We start from the raw sequence: 21727 nt of genomic DNA, 5'->3' as shown, positions 1-21727 counted from the left end.
GTCCTCTACATCATCCCTGTCCTGAGTCTCAGTAACGTGGCTCCATTCCTGCTGCAGTGTGAGCGCAGTTACCTTGTCCCGGCTCCCTCCTGAGTCTGAAATACTACTCAGAGTTGCCAGCTTGTGAAAACCCCCTTTGGCTGGTATTTAGTCCTTCCGTTTGGAACATAATACTGCAAAGCAATATTATAACTAGTCATTAATGAAGCCTGAGTAATTATAAATTAGTAGACCTGAGTACAGATTATCTTCAAACTTGAAGAGTTGGCTGGATTTGTACAAAGTGAAATGGTTGGCAATGAACAGATGCAAGGATATCACTGTTATAGCCTCATGCAGTAAAGAGCATGTATGCTATATCACAAGACACAATAAGATGACTGATCAAGGTTTTCACTACCTCATCGATACGAGGCATTTTGTAGAGGGTCAAGCAGCTGTGGCAGTTGTTTGACTTCAAATGACAACTTTAATATCCACATTTAACTTTCAACTTTTTTCTCAAAATGAACATATTTTTTTCTTAAATCGGTCCTAATACTCTGTTGTAGGCACCTGAGCTGTAAAGTAGGAGCTCAGGATCAAAGTTCCCTGTTGAAATCGAAACAAGAAAGCCAACAAATATACACTCGTCGATCAAGGTAAAGCAGTTTATTTGAAACCAACAGATAGAATATATCTGAAAGACAGTTCAGACAGTTCAGTGAACACTTTCGTTATTAGAGCAGAAAGTGTAGGAATTTTTTTTCTAACAATTAAATGGTCCAAACGAAATTTGATAAGCCTGGAAAAACACAGTTCTTTAAAGTAACACATTACATAACTGCGCTGATCATTTTTGTATAGTCCCTCTTACATATCCAGGGGTGTTGCTGTGATCAGTTTCTAAAAGTGAATAACTCAGCATTCCTGTTAGCCATGTACAGTAGTCGGATGCTGCGCACACAGCCGGCAGCAGCTTCTTGAAGCTCCTCGTCATTGGATCCCATCATGTGGATCAGTGGCTGTGGAAGTATACAGGACAGAGCTGACAACCAGCAGAAGAATGTATTCCCAACAAATCTCATTTACTAAAGAGTGTTTCTCAAAACTGAATTAAAACACCAGAAACACATCACATTTCAAAGCATGAGATGCATTATAATACACCAGTCCACACATCGGTGTGGTTAGCAAAGAAGCAGAGGCAAGGCATTCCTAGGATTTTCCCAGAAAAACCAGAAGATGAAGTGAGCTAGCCTGTGGATGAAAAAGCTGTGAACTTACAGAATAAGTCCGGTTAAAATCTAAAAAACTGCTGTTCTTCTACTTATAACCACATTATTTTGTAGAAAAATACAAAAGCAGTCTGCTCAGTGTCGAGGAGTGTGTGTGAAACATTTGTGTTTCATGTGATTAAAATCCAAATATACATTATGGAGTAGTGTTGCAACTCTTAACTGGTACATTAATAAGGGCAAACATAGACACAGATTTAAAAAGTATTTCTTAAATTGGCACATTCTTACCACCCGTTAAAAAAAATCTAATAAAAATGTAAGTCTAAATGGAGGAAACAAAAAAGCAGTTTGAATGTGACTGAATTTTGGAGTCAGATATCTAGGTACCACAGCACTGTAACTGACCTGAACTACTTCTTTTTCATGCATGGTAATACAGTTGTTGGGATTCCTTGACAGCTGATACAGGGCCATGGCTGTGCTCCGCTGTACCGAGCCTTCTTTCGACTTAAGGTTACGCACAAGTGGTGCCACAGCTCCAGCCTCACCAAATGATGCCCTATTGCTGCCCCACATGCAGCACTGTGCGATGGCATCAGCAAGATGGTGACGGAGCCTGTCATGAGTCTGGAGAGAAATAAGACGCTACTGAATCCCAGACAGCATTTTTTACATTGCCCAGAACAAGTTGTGTCTACTAATGCACCCCTCATTAGCTGGATTCATACAGCAGTGAGTGATTAAAGAGCACCTAAACTCAGCATAAAGACGGTATATGAATACTGACAACAACACTACAACCCTGTTGTTTTTCTCCAGCTGTGAGGTGTTCTTACTGTGTTAGTCAGCTTGGCCAGCGATGGGACAACCCCGAAATCAGTGAGGATTGCCAGATTCTCCTCATCTTTGGCTATTTTGCAGATGGCAGCACAAATACTTGCCAGCACCTCATTGTTTGTTGAGCTCAGCAATTTAACAATCAGTTGGAATCCACCGATGAGCGAGCGTGCAGTTTCTCCTGCATCCTAGAGTCAAAAAGTCTGTTATTAGCTGCAAATGAACACAGAAGATGATCAATAGGGGAGCAGTCCTAAGAATCCAGTCCAGTGGATCCAGTGAATAAGTACTAACAAAGCCCGACCCTGTTTCCAGAAAATATCAGGATGCCTTTTAAAATGTAAATAAAAACAGAATGCAAGCATTTACATTTTTTTTCATCCATCCATCCATCCATCCATCCATCCATCCATCCATCCATCCATCTTCATCCGCTTTATCCGAGGCCGGGTCGTGGGGGCAGCAGCCTAAGCAAAGAGGCCCAGACCTCCCTCTCCCCAGCCACCTCCTCCAGCTTATCCGGGGGAACACCAAGGCGTTCCCAGGCCAGCCGAGAGATATAATCTCTCCAGCGTGTCCTGGGTCTGCCCCGGGGCCTCCTCCCGGTGGGACATGCCTGGAACACCTCACTCAGGAAGCGCCCAGGAGGCATCCTTGTCAGATGCCCGAACCACCTCAGCTGGCTCCTTTCGATGTGGAGCAGCGGCTCTACTCTGAGCCCCTCCCGGATGGCCGAACTTCTCACCCTATCTCTAAGGGAGAGGCCAGCCACCCTTCGGAGGAAGCTCATTTCTGCCGCTTGTATCCGCGATCTCGTTCTTTCGGTCACTACCCACAGCTCGTGGCCATAGGTGAGGGTAGGGGCGTAGATCGACCGGTAAATTGAGAGCTTTGCCTTTACACTCAGCTCCCTCTTCACCACGACGGACCGGTGCAGCGTCTGCATTACTGCAGCTGCAGCCCCAATCCGTCTGTCGATCTCCGGCTCCCTTCTCCCATCACTCGCGAACAAGACCCCGAGATACTTGAACTCCTCCACATTTTTTTTCTTTTTAATTTTAATTTTTATCTATCATCTATCTATCTATAAATCGATCTATCGATCTATCAACTTTCAAATCACTGAAGTGGACTCTGACAAACAACACGAGTAACTGATGCTTAAATTATTTTCTGTGTTAAAGCTCAATTTAACTGGAATCTACACTGGTCCAAAATATGGATTGGCCTTGCTAACCACACAACTTAGCATAACCTTGTTCAAATATTGGCACACAATAACAACACAAAAATGTCCAAACTGCTGAGCTAGAGGTTTAAAGGTGGTAGTCCACTGGATTTGGACACAGTGGGTACATCAATATTTAATTTACAGCATTTCATAAGTTTATATGTTTTCTATGCTTTTAACATACCACGGTTACAAATGAATATAATGTTATTCTGTGCATGGTTGCTCTGTCCTCTGAGCTACAGCCACCCCAACTGTGTGCCTCTGGAGCTGGTAGCATGTTCAGAGAAGATTTTCAGCTGGGAAATCAGAAGCCATGCCACAGGATATTTACTCAGTCTGGCAAAAACACTGCAGAACTCTTTGGTTTACAGGATAAATATGTGCTTCACTTCACACAAACAGGAGACACAAAAGACCCAGTTTTAAGTCACAGACAACTAAAGAAATACATACCTCTGCATTTTCAATGCATGCACAAAGAGCCCAAGCAGCACTAGACTGAACATCTGCACTGGGGGTTTTTAGCAGCGACCACACCAGACGGATTCCATCAAGCTGGTCAATGATTCTGAAGAGAGAGAAAGACATGGAAGTGTTGTGAGAAAAGAGGGAATGAAAGACGGAATGAACAAACAAATAAACAATTGTAAACACATTTTGCCCACTGTGTGAAACTCCCCACAGTAACTGGCTATATTTTATCATACTAACAATTTTTTATTGGGCTTTTTATCCCAAACACATGTAATGGGTTTATTGTTAGTTAGCACTAATAGATAACTAACAACGTGAATTCTGACATTAAGTTGTATTTAGGTTTAGGTATGTTAGTCTGACCAGCTCACCTCCTAACAGTGACTGCAGGCCGATAGTAAAACACTGGGAATTAAACCACAACCACATTTAACACAGCAGGTACAATAAACAAAGCTTTTAAAACCTGTCATTAAGCCGGGGATAACAGGGTAACCTACCTGCATAATTACAAATGTAAAAAACAGGAGATTTCTTGAAGCATCAATGCATGACCAGTTAATGATACCGTGTTTAGATCCTTGACTTGATGTCATTCTTTTGTAAAACGGTATGACCGTATTGTCAAGAATATGTGAGTGTATGAATATATGAGTCAGACACATCACATTTTAACAGGCAGTTTGTCTTGTGTAAATTGTACTTGTGATGTACAGAAAGAGACAGACTTACACCATGTTATCCTTATTTGTTGCACAGGCACCCACTGCTTTGGTAACATTCACAAGCAGCACCTGGTTAGATTACAGGAAGATGAATCGGTAAAGGAGCAAGTTGTAAACATGGCATCACCATTAATGCAAAAATAGAAAAAAAATCTAGATACCTGGTTTGGGCTTGTGAGCAACTTAACTAGTGGTTTGATGCCTCCAAACTCACGGATGGCAGCCTTGTTAGCAGGTATCTGGGCAAATTCTCCCAGGGCTCCCACTACATTGACCAAGACTTCTTCGGGTTGATCAGTTAGTAGATTCACCAAGATCTCCAAGGCTTTGTACTCTTGAAACCTTTAAGGAAAGAAGACAAAACTGGGGTTGTATGATATCACTTAGAATAATTTAGCAATTAATTATATTAACCAAAGAATGTAAAACAACACTAAGAGTTTAGTAGTGTTTACCAGGTTGTGCTAGACTGGGAACTGTAAACATTTGTGCTACCATTGGCAGCAAAAAAATACATAGGTGGAAAGTCAGGGGATGAATAAAGTACTTCTTATCTCACTTTTTAATCCATTCACTAGTCTGAACCATGTCTGGACCACGGTGTGAAGTGGTTTGAACAACAGACTGATGACTATCACTATGTCTAGAACCCCATGCAGGGCATACTACTCAAACTTAGCATTGACTTAGTTGCATCTGCAAGCCACACTGCAACCCACCTCTACTCCCCTTCTCCTTTCATGCCGTTTCTGACTAAATCCAGCATGAAATACTAGGAAAACACATGCATATCTACAATGGGAAGAAAACCAAGTCAAAAATAAATGTAAAATGTCAACAGCCAGCACACTGTGTGGCTCCAGTTTTGCCTTTTAACTGCACCATGGAATCAATGTCTGTATTATCATTAATCAAGAAAATGGCTAATATGTGCTGCTGTCCAGACCATGTAAATCATCAGTCACAGAAAAGAAAAAAACATCCTGTTGTTTGCAGTGGGCCACAGGGTCTCATTTGACCATGAACTTAATGACGGAAAAGAGAAGAAAGTCGACTTCCCTCTCAATACTCCTGTAACAAAACATATTCAAAAATGATTGTCATTTCAGTACGCCACTCAGCCTGTGACTGATTCTGAAATGAGCGCATGCCCCTAAAACCCTGTTACCATTAACAGCCTTTCCTTTTTGACAGTAATGGCTCTGTCGCTTCATTCCAAACTTTTGCCTGACCTAGACATTTCAACCTCCTAAGACCCGCACTCCTCTACGGCATGCATTTTTCATTTCTCTTTGATATTTGGTCACATTGGGGCCTTATTTTTGTTTTTAAGAAAAATAAGAGCCACATATGAGGATATTCGTTTAAAATTTTGATAGAACAGTAGCAGTATAATGTCCTTGTAAGTGGATATCAGGCCCTTGTCGAGCAAAATTGAGTATTTTGGTCTAAATAACCCAAAATGTGATGTCCAAATATGTGGACGCCAGGTCCTAGAAGGTTAAGTGATAAGCCTGAGAGAGTTCGAAAAAACAGATCCACTTACACATTCAAGTGGGAATTAAAAACATTTGCTGTACATCATGCTGGTTTCCTCCCGAAGAGGCGGCCAATTTCACCTTCATTCATATCCAGCTGTGCATGTCATCCAAAAAACACAACATAACACAACACACGGAAACCAAACCACAAAATGAGAGAACGCTGTCAACCTTTGTGATAAGTTAAAGTTAGAGTGAGGACAACCAAAGTGTTTTTTAGTCTTTGTAGTGTCACTAAATGTGCTTTACATAAGATTAATGGCATCATTTCTTCTCCCATGGAGGTTATGTACGTGAAAGTGTTTGTGCGTGTGTGCATGCATGCATGTCATTCTTTCTGTAAACACTAAAATTGTTTTTATAATCCTTATAAAAATGTCTAAGGCTGTAGAGTGGGGTCATGTTTACTATCCATTAAAGTTTGGCTAACATCCTCCGAGGTCTCAAAGGTTGAGTTGATAATTAATTGGTCAAAAATTGGTAAATAGCTTCAAGTGTAGAGTGTATTGTCAACATAGAGAAAGTACCGTACAAAGACCTATTTAAAACTATGTTTGTTACTGCCATTGTTTGTATGATAACAGCATATAAGAGATTCTAAATATCACATTACTTTGGACCTCTCACCTCTCTTTCATGGTCAAATGTTCATAAAATGTCTTTTATGTCGTAAACTGCTTAAAATTCTACTGCCATTGTTTGTAGTGGAAACATTTAGGAAGTGATACTGGCATATGGGAATTCTAAATATTACTTTATAGTTTTCATCCAAATATCATGTAACATTTGACCTCTGACCTCACTTTCAAAGAACAAAGAAAACGATAGGAACAAAATACAATACTGTTTCCTTGAAAGTAAATACAGCCCAGAGAGTGAGCTGCCTTGGCTGAGGTTTGCACTGTCTGAGCGCTTCTTCTGTTATTATTATTATCATTATCGGTAGCTGGATAACTGTTTTATAGTGTGACAATTCATTAAGTGAGGCAGAGACCCTGTACTGACAACAAGTGTTTTAAGCTGCTAAATTAGTCATGGCCAGTTAAGCTTTCATTGTGTCAGTTATGATATATGAAGTGCAGAAAGCCTTGTGAGTGCTACTGAACCCTTTTTCTAATTATTTTTAGAATTCCACTAAAATCTGAACTACACATAAGAAAAAATGCATTTTCTCACCTCAGGAAAAAGCTTTCAACTTCATATAGTACTTTTTTTTTTTTAAATCATAACAATTATTACAACAGACTAGCTTATGAGTTCATTTGCTAAACTGAAGGGAATAACCAACACATCCTGACGTCTATGCAATCAGCATCCACGCTGATCCTTTTGTTTAGCTGTGGAAAAAACTGAAATCTATAAAAATAACATGTGGTGATGGTATAATGTCCCTCATGCACAGAAGTCGGCAGGATGCGTTCTATATCCACCGCTGCTACTCATGTGTTCACAGACTGCATCATTCTGGCAAACATATGTTCGAAAGGCATGGGCATATGTGGACGATTCAGTGTTTTACTGCTATCAAACTATTTCATCAAGAGATTTGTCAAAGTCATACTAATCTGTTACATCTAATAACGAACACTAAAAAGTTATGAATACATTGTTCTTTGTGTCTCTTTTATATTCTCTTTTAAAATCTGTGTGTGTTAATGAGTGGTACCGCTGTGCTGTCTGAGGTATTCATACTTAGTTACATTCTCCTGGCTTATGGAACATTTCCATATTGCTCCGGTAGCAGCAGCCAGAAGTTGCTTGTTGTCTGCTTTATGCAGCAGTGAGACCAGTGGCTGCAGACCTTTATACTTGCGCACCAGGTCACGGGTTTGCTTATCCTCTGCACACTGCAGAGCAAAAAGAAAGAAGTGAGAGCTATGTTAACACTGTATAGAACTCTTTTAGTCCAAATCCTTTATTCTCCAATGGATCCAAGACACAGACAAGAAACACGGTACCTTAAAGATAGCACTGGCACAGTGCATTTGTAGCTCATCGTTGTCACTGCTTAGGTTTCTGACCAAATCTTTGATCATGCCTAAAGTCTGAATGTCATTCCTGTAGCTCTCCTGTAGTGACACAAGAATAAACAGATCACATAACCATGAATGAACCATGAGGTGCTGTAGGGTTAGGCTCAGTGTGTCTCAGGCAGCAGCCAAGAGTGAAGGCCATGGAGGACCAATTGGTGGCTATTGAGGCTGGCGACTGAGTCCCAGCCTCCCAGTCTCCTCTCTAGTGGGGAAGGAGCCTGAACTAGTGTGTGAGGTTGAGAGATACTGGCTAGATATAGCCTCACCTCAACACATGGCTTGAGCTATGGAACCAGTCTCCTAGAGAAGGACTGGACTCTGTTCTAGTCTAGAGTTGCCTTCAATGGGAGGTGGTGGGCTGCGGTGGGCATCCTTGAATTAGAGTTTTAATCAGTGGACAAGAGCGTTTGATCCCTGCACCTGCAAGCCAGGGAATAGGTCCTGGATGTTGTTTGCGCTTGGAGTACCCAGTGTACCCATAGTATCCACCCTTCTTGGAGTTGCTGGGTGGTGTGCTCGACAGTGCTCTGTCTGGAGCCTCTGTTTTCCTACTAGGAGACTTCCACACTCATATAGGCAACAATAGTAAAACCAAATGGTGTTCTGTTATTGGACCTGCACTATATTGCCAAATGTATTCACTCATCTATCCAAATCACTGAATGTAGGTGTTCCAATCACTTCTGTGGTCACAGGTATATAAAATCAAGCACTTAGGAATGCACACTGTTTCTATAAACATTAGAAAGAAAGAATGGGTTGCTCTCAGGAGCTCAGTGAATTCCAGCGTTGCACTGTGATAGGATGCCACCTGTGCAACAAGTCCAGCCATGAATACTTCCTAGCTACTAGACAGCCGACAGTCAACTATTAGTGGTATTAGCTCAAGAACAGTGCATAGAGAGCTTCATGGATTTGTTTTCCATGGCCGAGGAGCTCCAATTAAGCCTTACATCTATAAGTGCAATGCAAAGTGTTGGATGCCATGTTGTAAAGCATGCCTGGAGTGAAAAATCATGCTTCTCTGGCTGGAAGAGTCTGGTTTGGTGGTTGGAGTGATACTTGACTAACTGCACTGTGCCAAGTGTAAAGTTTGGTGGATGGGGGATTATGGTGTGTGGTTGTTTTTCAGGACTTGGGCTTTGCCCCTTAGTTCCAGTAGAAGGAATTAAAAAATTTTCAGCATACCAAAGCATTTCTGACAAGTTCATGCTTCCAACTTTGTGGGGAGAGTTAAGGAAAGAATGACAATAAGTCAGAATTGTTTTGTGCTCATCCAGTGCTCTCCTATGTCACACATTTTGTTCATAACCTTTAAGCACAGAATTTGTATGAACAACCAAGCATCGGAAAGTTACGGTTCGTGGCACCCAGTATCTCATGTGGTCTTGTTGGCTGCAGGCGGTGGTCTCCAGCTCACACTGGAGCAATTCACAGTCGAGCATGAACCAGTGAATATGAGAATTAACTCCTACACGTCTAAGGCCATGGCCATCAGCAGAAATAGGGTAAATATTTTGACCCCTCCAGATAAGGGGCTCGTTGCTGTCCCAAGTGGAGGGATTCTTGTTCCCTTGATTGAGGGAAGACAGGGGCAGAAGATTGACAAATAGATTGCGGCTGCTGTACTCGTCCGTCGTGGTCAAGAGAAAGCTAAATGTGAAAGCAAAGCTGTCGATTTACCGGTCTATTTACGTCCCTACCCTCACCTATGGTCACAAGCTTTGAAACTAGTAGAAAACCAGCAGAAACTAAAAACTAAACATTTTTAAACAACAACAAAGAAAATGTAAATAAGAAAGTTAACTCTGAAACTAAATTTTAATTTTTTTTAAAGTTAAAATGAAATAAAAATAAAAACTAATTAGAAAATGCAAAACTATTATCAGTTCTATAAATGTATTTACAATAAAAAAGAAAGGGAAATTACTGGCATTGTCATTTAATAAAAATGATTTGCAGTATTTGTTTTAACACTTTGAATAGATGTTTTAATTTGACGACTTGTTGTCAATCCTAGGCCCCTCTCACCTCTGAAGCACATTCCTGTAGGGTGCCAACCACTGGAATAAGCATTTTCTGAAGTGGAGACTTGAGCAGGCGTCCCAGCAGAGGGATACCCCCAGCCTTCCGAATGGCCTTCTTGTTCTTGGTGCTCCTGCTGCAGCTCCATAATGCTAAAGCCCCACAACAGGCCACCTCTATATCCTCCTCCTGGCTGGGAGTAAGGCTGGCGAAATTAGGAAGGCAGTCCAGCAGCTTTACCTGATTGAAGATATAGACACCCCAAAACTTACATGTATATAAACACACAGATGAAGCTGTGTGCAGACAAGCAAACACACTCTGTATTTAATCTGATATTCTCTACATATAAGATCTGTGAGCCTAACACAAATTCAAGAACTAAACTCAAAAAATTTATTTGCTAGATTTGGGTAATAATTGATGGTTCCAGATGGAAATAGCTCATTTTTGGTCATGATGGGTGGGATTAAAGTTCTGTTACTAGAACATTTCATTCAGGGAGAATTAAAACAACAGAGAAGTTAGGAGTGGAAAACTGTCAGGATAGATGTTGATGCTGAAAAGCCCAGTGTGACCATTTAAAGCCATCATTCTGTGTTCATTTGATTTGGAGCTGAACAAAATAAACAAGACATGGTGGCTAAATTAGGAAGGCAGTCCAGTCAAAGATCCCTCCATCAATAATCACAAATGCAGGTCAGAGGATGTAGGAGACATTCTATCTGGTACCCAGCACCCACTTTCTAATTTAAAAAAAAAACTGATGACCACTATCAGGCATCTATTGTGTGAAAAGGGAACATAATTCTTTACTTCAAGGAAGCCAAAACAACAAAAAAAAACCTTTGAACTATGTTAATATATGGATTTCATCAGAATAAAACAGAATTTTTCTCAAAGTTTTCAGGTTTTCTGAGGTTATTACAAAGAAATACTACATCATAAATAAGCTGACCTGTGTTTTCAAGGAAAATCTGCCACTGTTGGACATTTTTCGTTATTACCAGTACAGAAAGATCAGGCTCAAATCTGCAGTGTTTTTTCCTGCTGCATTCCTCACCATGGGATTGTAGAGCTTGAGCCATGTCACACTCTGAACTTGCATTTTACTGTGCTTACACTCACCAGTTTATTGATACCACCATATAACCTGACATTTCTTCTTGCTCTGCGGAACTTGGCCACGTTAGCGATGGTCTCGGCAGCTAAGGCCTTCAGTTCCTTGACTGGTGAGTCCAGGATCTTCACTATGCTCTGCACGCCTTTCATGTCAACAATAACCCGACGGATTTGCGAGTTGTGGCTGATGGTTCTCAGTATTTTTAGAGATCCGATCTAATCACAAGAACACACATTAATATTAAATATAACCAGTTAAAAATTATGTTTGTTTTATGATAAAGAAACTTATGCCTACAAGAGGTCTCTAGTAGCCAAAAAAGTAGCAAAACTTTCCACTAAAAGTAGATAAAATGTTGCAGTACAACCCAGTTGAAAAGCACCAACCCACACATCTCATTAGGAATGCTATAGAATAATTGCTACCCCATTTTTTAAACAGCATGCTTTCTACCTTGCTCTCATGTTTCTGAAACTAAAACACAGGCTGGCACACATGGCCAGCTCTGTTCATGCCAGCAGGCCATGCAGGTCCAACTTTGTCATGGCAACTCACTTTGCATTTGTGTTCATCTGTATCCAGCAAGTTAAGGAGGACTTTAAGGCCACCTGTGTCCTGGATAGCCATTTGGCATGACTCCTGCATCAAATTAAAGTCCATCATGGCACAAAGAGTGTCAACAGTGACTATCTGGTCACCATCCTGAAACAATAATTTCAAACACAAATGAATTAAAAAGTAGGAGAGGAGGAAATAACATTAAGAATTCTCCATTCTCTTATACTGCTCTTCCCTCTTACTCTGTTGTTTTTTTCATAATGCTACACATGCTGGAGCTGTTTCATTGATGCCACAGCCTTGTACTTTAAGTGTTTAGCGTTGTGCTGGTTAACACTGATAGAAAAAAAATGATTTGCTAAATTCCTGGTGTTCAGTTTGGCTCATGGTAGGTTTCAGCATCTAATGGTAATGATATTATAAAATGACTACTGGGCAAACTATAAATAACTGTGCTGTGTGGCGTCCAGACACACACACACACACAAAGAGGTTTTTGTGAAACCTGAGTTTGCTTCTGTTGTGCAGAGTGAACTTATCATACCTTGAGATACTTAACCAGTTTCTGGATTTGCCAGTATTCAGAGGGCAGGTCTGTGTTAGTCTCTGGATGGCGATATGGCTGCTCCTCTTCCTCTTCACTCTCAGTGGAGCTCTCACTGAAAAGTTCCCCTGGCAGGGCTCCTGCTGATGTCTTCCTAAAATACACAAGAGCAACTTCTGCCTTTTTAATTAGACATACAATCAAAACCCCATATGTCTAACGTCTTGGTTGAATTTACCCCAATTGCAGATCTAGAGGAAACTCTTAAAAGGAAAACTTACAGTTTCTGGGAAGACACGTGTCCAGGTGAAGAAGATGCAGATAATTCTGCTTTCGTCTTGCTCTTGGCTCTTTGTCTTAGATTTTTGTGCTCATCTTCAGAACTCTTAAGGGGTTTATTTTCCTCTGTTTTACTATAATGAGGTGAAATAAGAGTCATTATAGCTGCTTCATGGCTACAATCAGATCCCTTGCACTTTTAACCTCTGCTTAGTTTAATTTAGCCCAGCTGCAGTGCAAGAAGGAACCCTTGTAGGTTTTGACAAAAGAGATCTTACCGTTTTTGGGAGGACATGTGTCCAGGTGAAGAAGATGCAGAGAATTCTGCTTTTATTTTGCTCTTGGCTCCTTGTCTAAGACTTTTTTCCTCCTCTTCAGAACTCTTATGGCCTTTATTTTCCTCTGTTTTACTGTAATGATGTGAAATAAGACTCATTATACCTACTTCTATTTTGAGATGGTCACTTTTCTGGCATAATCATTATTTAACAATTCAGGACAGGGTTCAGCATTTTTTAAGCAATTAAGATTAAAAAGACCAGTTTCTCCTCAGATGGGTACAAATATCCTGAGGTAAAGCTGCAACAGCTCAGCCCTTGCTAGATCTATTTATCAATCAAAGACCAAATTTGATAGATCTTTTGGGGATTCTTTTCTCATACTTATTCCTAAGTTTTGTGTTTAGCAGAGAGCAAAGAGGGTTTCCCTTGAATTTCTAAACCATATAACGATGTTTTTATAACATCTTAGCAGATACACTAAACACATGCATTAAAGACTTGGCATCATGGTCATCAAAGTTCATCTGCTCTTCAAGAAGAATACCTGCAATGCAATGAATATTCAGAAGAATTCTTAAGTGAGGAATCATCACATACCCACATGTAGACAAGATACCACTTGGTCTTGGTTCATATATGTTCCTACGTGTTGTGTGCAGCTCAAGCTGTAGTTGCTCATTCACAGTCTTTTCCTTTTTTGTTGATAGTTCTTGAACTGCAGAAGCCTGCTGGTAAGGGGGAAAGCGAGAAGTTGAAGAATGAGTGTAAATACCTCTTCCAATTTGCAACAAAACAAGCGAAATTTGACTGTAAAGTGCTTTGTAGTCTGACTGTACATTTCTCAAATTCTTGCTTATATAAAAAAAGCTATTCTGATTAAGCTGATTAGCATTTCTTTGACTTCTTGTCAATCAGCGTGCTGTATTTTCCATCCATTTTTGCAACTCTATGTCTGACAAAGTCTTGGTCATGCCACTCAAGGAAGACTCATATAAAAACCACGAAAGAGTAAAAAGTTATAATTAAAAACACAAAATTGACATAAGAGCCCGTACTCAACAATATATGGACTTATTTATTTGGGCTGTGTTTGTGCATTAGCTAGAGCCAAGCATGCCCAATTGCTTTTTTCATTGGCTTGTGTTTTATAAAACACAAAGTGCTATTGGAAACGTATGTCAATATACAAACCCACAGTTTGACTTTACTAGGCTAACCAACTTTCTCCAGTTCTACTATATGAGAAATGGACAAATTCGTACTTGTCTGCCTGGAACTCAAAAGTACTACAGGAAATTAGCCCTGTTGTTCTCAGCCAACTTTGGTGGTTTCTCCCATTGATACTTGGGGACGTCTAGTCCATATGCGGCACAGATGTTTCCTATACACAATGTCTCTGTGCTGTCCTTTTTTTGCTTTTAGCCTTTATTTGGACAGATGCAGTGAAGAAAGACAGGAAAGCAGGGAGAGAGAGAGGGGGGTTGGTTTCACGGACTTCAGGTGGAGACCTCAATGCACTGTAAGGAGTTTTTTATGTCTTGGCATCAATGCCACCTATCACCTCCTGTGGCCAGCTTATTATTCCATCAATACATATGCCCTATCAGCATATGATCTTATTCCTGCTGTTCAGTTTGCTTTTCAGAACCTTTTTTACCTTCTAGAGGTACTTGGCTATGGCAGGCCTTCACTTCACCTCAGTTCCCACTGGCCTGTGGGATAAGAAGGTACTTGCAGCTGCACTTTTTATCTGATATTCTATCTTCTAGCAAGTTTGGATCACCTTCCCTCTCTTTGCAGCTATTCGCCTACACGTTCCCAGTCTGAATGACATCTTGATATCCTCGCTAATGATCCTGGTGATGTAATGTTCCCTCACTGATGGGATTTTGCCAGTGAGCCGGGGGACTCCTGCTCTTGGTTGAGTGGCTACTTGAGGTTGGGCACAATCTTTTTCCTCTGATAAAGATTAGATCCTTCTGTCCCTGTAGGCAGCTGGGTATCAACTAGTTCAATTCTGCTGGTCTCTTTTACTACAGTTGGTTCATTATGTCCATATTGCTCACTACTGTTTCCACTGTGCAATAGCCTCTTAAACTCCAGCTTCATCTTTTATTGATGTCATTGCAGTGAGCTGCCAGGTGCTTCTTGGGCAGTGTGGATGTTGGCTTTTGTGTTCATCCATAGTTCCCACATGTGTTAAAGATAACTGATCTCTTACTGCATTGGCTGGAATAGTAGCATCCATCAATTCTGTGTTGTCAGTCCTTGTCCATGTATAAGGCATACATGGACAAGTAGTAGTTCCAGTAGTCCACTTATCATCAGTATATCTGGGCATATATACAGATGTATAGTATTGCACTATTGCAAAAAATTCACATTCATTCACTCAGCTTAAATGGCTGAGAGTAGTACAACATGCTAATATAAACTGGGAGTTGGTGCAGACTATTGACTGATTAGCAAAGTCTGATAAAAAGTAAAAAAAACAGGGACACTGCAGGTTCATATACTAACAACTGCTCAATCATTGAAGTCATGTCCAGAAGCATACCCTGCTTTGCTGTCTGTTTGGTCTCTAACGAAATTTTTTAGCCTGGATTACAGAATCCCAACTCTGTGTACGGATATGAATCACACAGCATCAGTCATAAAATCACAGGATTAGAGAGAAGGTTCATAAGACAAAGAGGCATTTGAGAACCCACACACTTTTGCTTAGAGAGTTACAATTCACAGCAAAAAAAAAGACACACCTTAATGTGTTTATGTTAATTGCTATAATTCTACTCTACCTGGTTTATTTTATCAGCAAAATGTGGAGATCTGCTCTTCAGAAGTGTTACCAGGTCTTCATAAGCATCACTTGTTCGCTCATATCCATTCTCCTCCCCCTCCTGTTTTATGCCCTGTGAAAACAAAGTTAAATTAACTTTTTTTTATTCCAAAAACCACAATTTATTGTGGCTCACATGTCAGCTGTTGTTAGTTAAAGTTACAGTTGAGCTGAGGTTAGAACATATCTGAAAGCTTGTGTGAAAATGAAATGATTATGTTTTAAGTCATATTTACATAGAAATATAAAAGATCACAATGTGGACCACACTGCCTTTCTACGGAAGAGGATTAGGGCCACTGGAAAAAAAATCTGAGAAAAAAGTTAGAATTCTGACTTTTTTCTCAGAATTCAGGAAAAGAAGAAAAAAAAAGACGTGCCCACTTTTTTTTTCCAGTGGCCCTAATCCTCTTCCGTACCTTTCACTTCTAGTCTTACCCCATTGAGAAAACTCCCAGCAGTGCTACAGGTAATGTAGAGGGTTTCAGTGTCACAGGGCTCAATCACAAGGTAGCAAATGTCACCCTGCACCTGTCTCCACAGGGGGGCACGATAGCCATTTGAAAATTGAAAGTCTGAAAACAAAAACAAGAAAGCCAACTTAATAACCTTGGAAATGGTTAAAGGTACAGTCCGTTGATTTTCGAGTTTATTTCACAGAAAAAAAGAATTCAGCTTCAAGCCTCATCTCCTGAACTCAAGTTAGGGTTCTAACCAGGGTTCATACGCATTTTTGAGCATCAAATTCAAGCACTTTCAAGGTCCATTTTCAAGCTTTTCCAGCACATTACCAAAAAAAAAGAATGCCTGTTTCACTTTGCATCACCTCAGTAAGACCATGTAAAAATTAAAACAAACCATCTTAGGTCGACTTAAATGTACTTTGTGCCTCTTGTTAAAACAGAGAAAAATGCACCACACAAAAATACTGAAAAAGGAAATGGTTGCCTTATATGCATATAGTATACAAACTCAAACACATTTCTCTTAAAAATTAAGATATGCAAATGTGAACAAATGAACTTGTTAGAGATATTCATCTCCACTTGAAAAAAACAACAACCCCACAAAACAAGAAAACTGCACCAAACACCACAATAATACACAGCAAGGCCAAATTAATAAGTCTCTTATCAGGTATTGATGCTTCTTTCCTATGTGACACAAAAATAGGAGACAGATGTTTGTTTTTTTTAAGCACCCATGCCCAGAAAAATGGGGGCAAAAGGGAGGAGATCGCGTTTAATCGGTTATAACAAGAGGTCAGAAATATAAGTGCCGACGTGAGTAGTGTCCATAGAAACCTCCGAATCTCAGCCAGAAAATCATGTAAACCATTTCAACAACAACCAAACAAAGCGAAGATACCAAACAGTTAAAAGAGCAGCTATGTCACCATGAATCTGTGGACAGGTAATATCCATATTTTGATTTATGATTTTCTGGAGTTAAAGGTGTTATATGCTATAAAATACTTTTAAATAAATTAGGTGAAGGGACTTTAAGAATGCACAAGCATCTACCTAAAATCTATTTATTTAGTCTATCATCTGTGATATAATTATGCAAAATTATAATGTGTTGTTCATCTCCCTTAAACAAACAGGCAGCCTTAAAGTATGAAATATTAATATATTAAAACACTTAAATTTCTCTGCTGTCTTGCTCATAGAGGGGCTGTCTGATTGTTGAGGTTTTCTCTGTATTATTTTAGGTGCTTAGCTTACAAAATAAAGGTGATGGTTGTGATTTGGCACTATATAAATTGTTTTGAATTAAAGTAAAAATATAGTGTGTAACAATTTTCTTTTTACGCAAACAGTAGTTGAACCACACCAGCTGGTGCAGCCATCATGGGGCACAGTCTAAATTTCATGTTTTTGATGTTTTCTACAGTAGCTAATCTACTGACATCTAACAGTGCAGCATGATATCATTGGTTATGATGTCTATAGTTATACTTGCAATATAAATCGGATTTGAATGGGGTTTTTTTGTTTGTTTGCTTTTTCTGTAGAATAGAATAAAATGTGTCATTATGTGTGCATGCTGCTAAATGCAATGCAATGAAGCAAAATACCTGAGCTGAAAAATGACTTTGTAAACTGGAATCTGTCTCTCATGTCTTTGAGAGCAGCAGAACACAGCTTTTATGCAGCATTAGAGTTAACAGTGACTGCTTTCCTCGTATTCCAGTAAAATGTGGAACTGATTCAAACCTGATGTGTATCGCAGCGACTTCAACAGCCCTTTATCCCCTCCACCGCAGAACATTTGAAGGATTTCCACTTCATTCTTCACTGCTTTGGGGTTCAGCCTTACTTGTCTTTTGTGAATATTAAGGAAAACAAAACAATAATTCATTAGTAGTTACTTTTTTCAATATGCTTCCTAGTCCAATCAGATAGGCTGTTTCAAATGTGCTTGAACATGTCTAAATGGAAATATTGTGGAGCACTCACTCTGATATGTCTTTAAGAAGCTTGTCAAGGATCTGTTTGTCCATGTCTTGGAACAACTGAAACAGTTTGACCTTGACCTCCAAGTCCTTAGATAAGCCTTCCTCCTTCGTCCTGTCTACCACACTTACTGCATCGTCATGGGCTTCTATCGCCAGGTCAGAGGAAAAGCTCCTACCAAGAATCTTAACCAGGGGCTCTTTGTTTTCTGAACAACAAAAGAGGGGAGGTTTAGCGATTCAAATTCAAATGCTATGAGTTGGATTCATTCTGAACTATAAAAACAGCTGGCTTTGACTGTACTTTGTTTCTTTTCAAAACTAAGCTAATATTATCTCTCCATAACAAATCCACTGGCAGTATGAAATAAGTATTACTATATTCATCATGTGTCCATCTGTTAAAGAAATATATATTAGTTCAGAGAAAGAATTACCAATGGTGGCATAATTGGATGGCTGTACAGAGTAACAAGGAGGACAAACACATTAAGTCTGTGGGTTATGGAGGAATGCTGGTGGTTGGACTGCTTAGGATGCAAATTGGACTCAAATTTACCTTCTAGACATGCCCGAACCTCCACCAACTTCTTATCATCTGCCAGATGAAGCAGTTTAGAGAGCTGGCTGAAGCTGCGTACATAAACAGTCGGTGGAGAGAGCTGCAGGAGTGGATGGCCCTCACTATCTCTTTCGTGGGACTGAACATCTGAGTCACTGAGTAGGAAATAAAACAAAAAAGAAACTTTAATTGCCTGAAATGCTTAATGGAGATCTGAGTCTTTGTTTTTGTACTTCTGATGAAATACAGTGGAACGTTCTCAATCTTACTGAAGCTGAAAAACAAATTAATTACAGTCCACATGCAGCTTTGAGTATGTCTAAGGTAAAAACATTTGGAGACCATGGTGACAGCAAATCCTGCACAGACACATAATACTGAGAGCCAGCCAGCTGCCCACTTCATGATTAGACCAACCTGATGTCGTAGTCTGTTTTGAAATCAGACGGCACTAAAGTGGTACTCCACTGGAGTGGCTCCTCAAACACATGTTCAGCTTCCTGTGGGTGTTGGGAACTAAAGTGCTCCACAAAGTGCAGGATTTCTTTCAACAAGGACTCATTCATTGGTGTGGATGCCAGCTTTGCAGTACTGGAGCTGACCATGGTCCATTGGGCAGCCCTGGTCAATGATATCCCCATCGCTGTGTCTGGGATACTCTAAAACTTAACATTAACAAAGGAACCATTTAAAACAGCCTTTTAAGTCTTGGTTTGCTTGTTGGATATGACAGGAAATAAATAAATATTTCTGGATGGATTCATGGATAATTTTAAAAAAAAAGAAGACAGATGCTTGCACTGGTATCATGATGGCCATAGTGGGTCATTCAAATAAATGGCATGTACTATATACACTATATAATCCCCTCCCTCCTCCCATCATTATTATAGCTAAATAAAATCTAGAGAGCCAGACCCTTACGTCTGTGTTAGCTGCAGAACTTTAACAAAAGAAAGACATATCCAACAATCAAAACTCGCTAGAGGACAGCAATGCAAAAATAAACAAGTAATGTATTATAATAACGGCGTTAACGAGACTGTGAAGAGCACCAGCACACTTTCTTGGGACAGGAGTGACTACAGTTAAGCGTATTTTTATGCTACAGAGTCCCGTTATTAGAAAAGCCGATGGTCTTCAGCTAATATTAGATACAACAACTGAAACCACACCGAGGTATTCCTCATTAATTCACCATGAAGCAAGTCTCTTCCGCTGTCTGTCATGACGTTATGACTATCTGTTTTTTACCTGTATTAGTACAAACTTACCGTGTATTTTAACTTGCTTTACAACACCTTTACTGGTAGCTAGTCAACCACAGTGTCCATAGAAACAAGACCACTATCGGCTCTAGTAAGTGCCCCTCCCACTTTTGTTGCCATGACACTGGTAAACGAAACGGCAAGCGAGTTAAGTCAAAATTCACAAAACCAATTGTTTCAGTTGACACATGACGATAGAAAACGACTTTTTATATAGAGAAGAAGAAGAAGAAGAAGAAGAAGAAGAAGAAGAAAGGTGGTGTCAAGTGTTGTTGTTGTCACTTACTGAAGTTGGCAATCTTTTCAGCTGCTGGTGAACATTTTAGGAGCCTACAAGTCGTGTCCTGCGACCCAATCACTTACTGTATTCAAATTCAAATTTTATTTGTCACATACACAGTCATACACAGCACGATATGCAGTGAAATGCTTAGACAACTGCTCGTGACCTAAAATAAAAGACTATGAATAGGATAGGAAATAAATATGAAAATTAAAAAAAAAGAAAGTTAAAAATAAAATAACTGTACAACAAAATACACAATATAGAAAATATATAAGAATATATGAAGAAATATAGAACAATAAGAGCAGCTGTACAAGTAATAAATGGTAATGAAAGAAATGTAATGTCCAGGGTTGTGCAATCCACATATTTAAGTGTCTTGTGCAGTGCAAAAATGCTTAAAAGTGATTTATTTAAGTGACGTGTGACTAAGTGAGTGATTTGATTAGATGACCATGCAGTGTAGTTGTGAAGTGCCCACTAGTGTAAACAAATGTCCGGAATGTCCAGTGTGTGTGTAAGAACCATATGTGTGGGTCAGTATTATGTGGTGATGTGATTGAGAGACCGTATCGCCTGCGGGAAGAAGCTCCTCCTCAGTCTCTCTGTGTTGGTCTTCAGGGAGCGGAATCGCTTTCCTGACCTCAACAGAGAGAACAGTCTGTTGTTGGGATGGCTGAGGTCCTTCACAATCTTCCTGGCCTTGGTCCAGCACCGTCTGCTGTAGATTGAGTGCAGGTCAGGGAGCTCGGAGCGGATGGTGCGCTCAGCTGATCGCACAACCCTCTGTAGAGCTCGTCGTCTGTCCTGCATGGTGATGTTCCTGAACCAGGTTGAGATGTTTCCCGTCAGGATGCTCTCTATGGTGCACGAGTAAAAGTTCCTGAGCACCTTGGAGGGCAGTTGGAAGTCTCTCAAGCGTCTGAGGTGGTAGAGACGCTGACGGGCCTTTTTCACCACGGTGTTGATGTGACAGGACCATGACAGGTCCTGCGTGATGTGAACTCCGAGGTATTTGAAGCTGTCCACTCTCTCCACTGGGCACTCGTTGATGACAGGGGTCTGGTAGTTCCTCTCCTGCTTAGTGCTGAAGTCCACTATCAGCTCCTTTGTCTTACTGACGTTTAGAAGGAGGTTGTTCCTCTGGCACCAGTTCTCCTGTACTGTACTACTTTGTTATTTTAATGATCACAGAAGTGTAGTAAACTTTTCACGGATAATATTTGTGTTTAGTAAGTCACATAAACCAGTAAAATAAAAAGCTATGAAATGTTCAGGATTTAGCCTGTGGAAGGTTAGTGTGTAACAAATGAGATAATTATAAAAATCACTCTGTGTGATAGTTTGCATGTGAGAGGTGTATGAAAACACAGCTGCTGGGTGATCTTATGTGTGTTGGGAAATAATTTATAATTGTGATTTTTTTCATGAAGTTATGGC

General features: G+C 40.1%; 1 protein-coding gene across 3 annotated transcripts; it reads right to left on the bottom strand.

Annotated features, from left to right (window-relative positions):
- Positions 1-636: 636 nt before the first annotated feature.
- On the bottom strand, positions 637-20119 carry odad2 (outer dynein arm docking complex subunit 2). Of its 3 annotated transcripts, none has more exons than XM_085467547.1 (22): positions 20008-20119; positions 19151-19398; positions 18731-18888; positions 18176-18380; positions 17933-18039; positions 16152-16288; positions 15673-15786; positions 13472-13602; positions 12872-13003; positions 12596-12727; positions 12315-12468; positions 11768-11914; positions 11218-11427; positions 10096-10329; positions 7990-8100; positions 7724-7878; positions 4652-4832; positions 4498-4559; positions 3745-3859; positions 2057-2245; positions 1626-1847; positions 637-1004 (listed from the first exon to the last, which is right to left on the bottom strand). In XM_085467547.1, the coding sequence occupies exons 2-22, from the start codon at positions 19372-19374 to the stop codon at positions 879-881; spliced, it is 3246 nt and encodes a 1081-aa protein (XP_085323673.1). In that variant the 5' UTR covers positions 19375-19398; positions 20008-20119; the 3' UTR covers positions 637-878. The 3 variants fall into 3 exon arrangements, with proteins under 3 accessions (XP_085323673.1, XP_085323675.1, XP_085323674.1); XM_085467549.1 differs by having other exon boundaries at positions 13472-13599; XM_085467548.1 differs by having other exon boundaries at positions 19151-19392.
- Positions 20120-21727: the final 1608 nt, after the last annotated feature.

This window comes from Copadichromis virginalis, linkage group LG9 (assembly GCF_057382275.1).
Source record: "Copadichromis virginalis isolate Kocher_CV1m ecotype Utaka linkage group LG9, C_Virginalis_male_GT1.1, whole genome shotgun sequence".
In the NCBI taxonomy this organism is placed as follows: Eukaryota; Metazoa; Chordata; class Actinopteri; order Cichliformes; family Cichlidae; genus Copadichromis; species Copadichromis virginalis.
The sequence above is the reverse complement of the archived record's forward strand: the minus strand, read 5'-3'. Positions and strand labels throughout refer to the sequence as shown.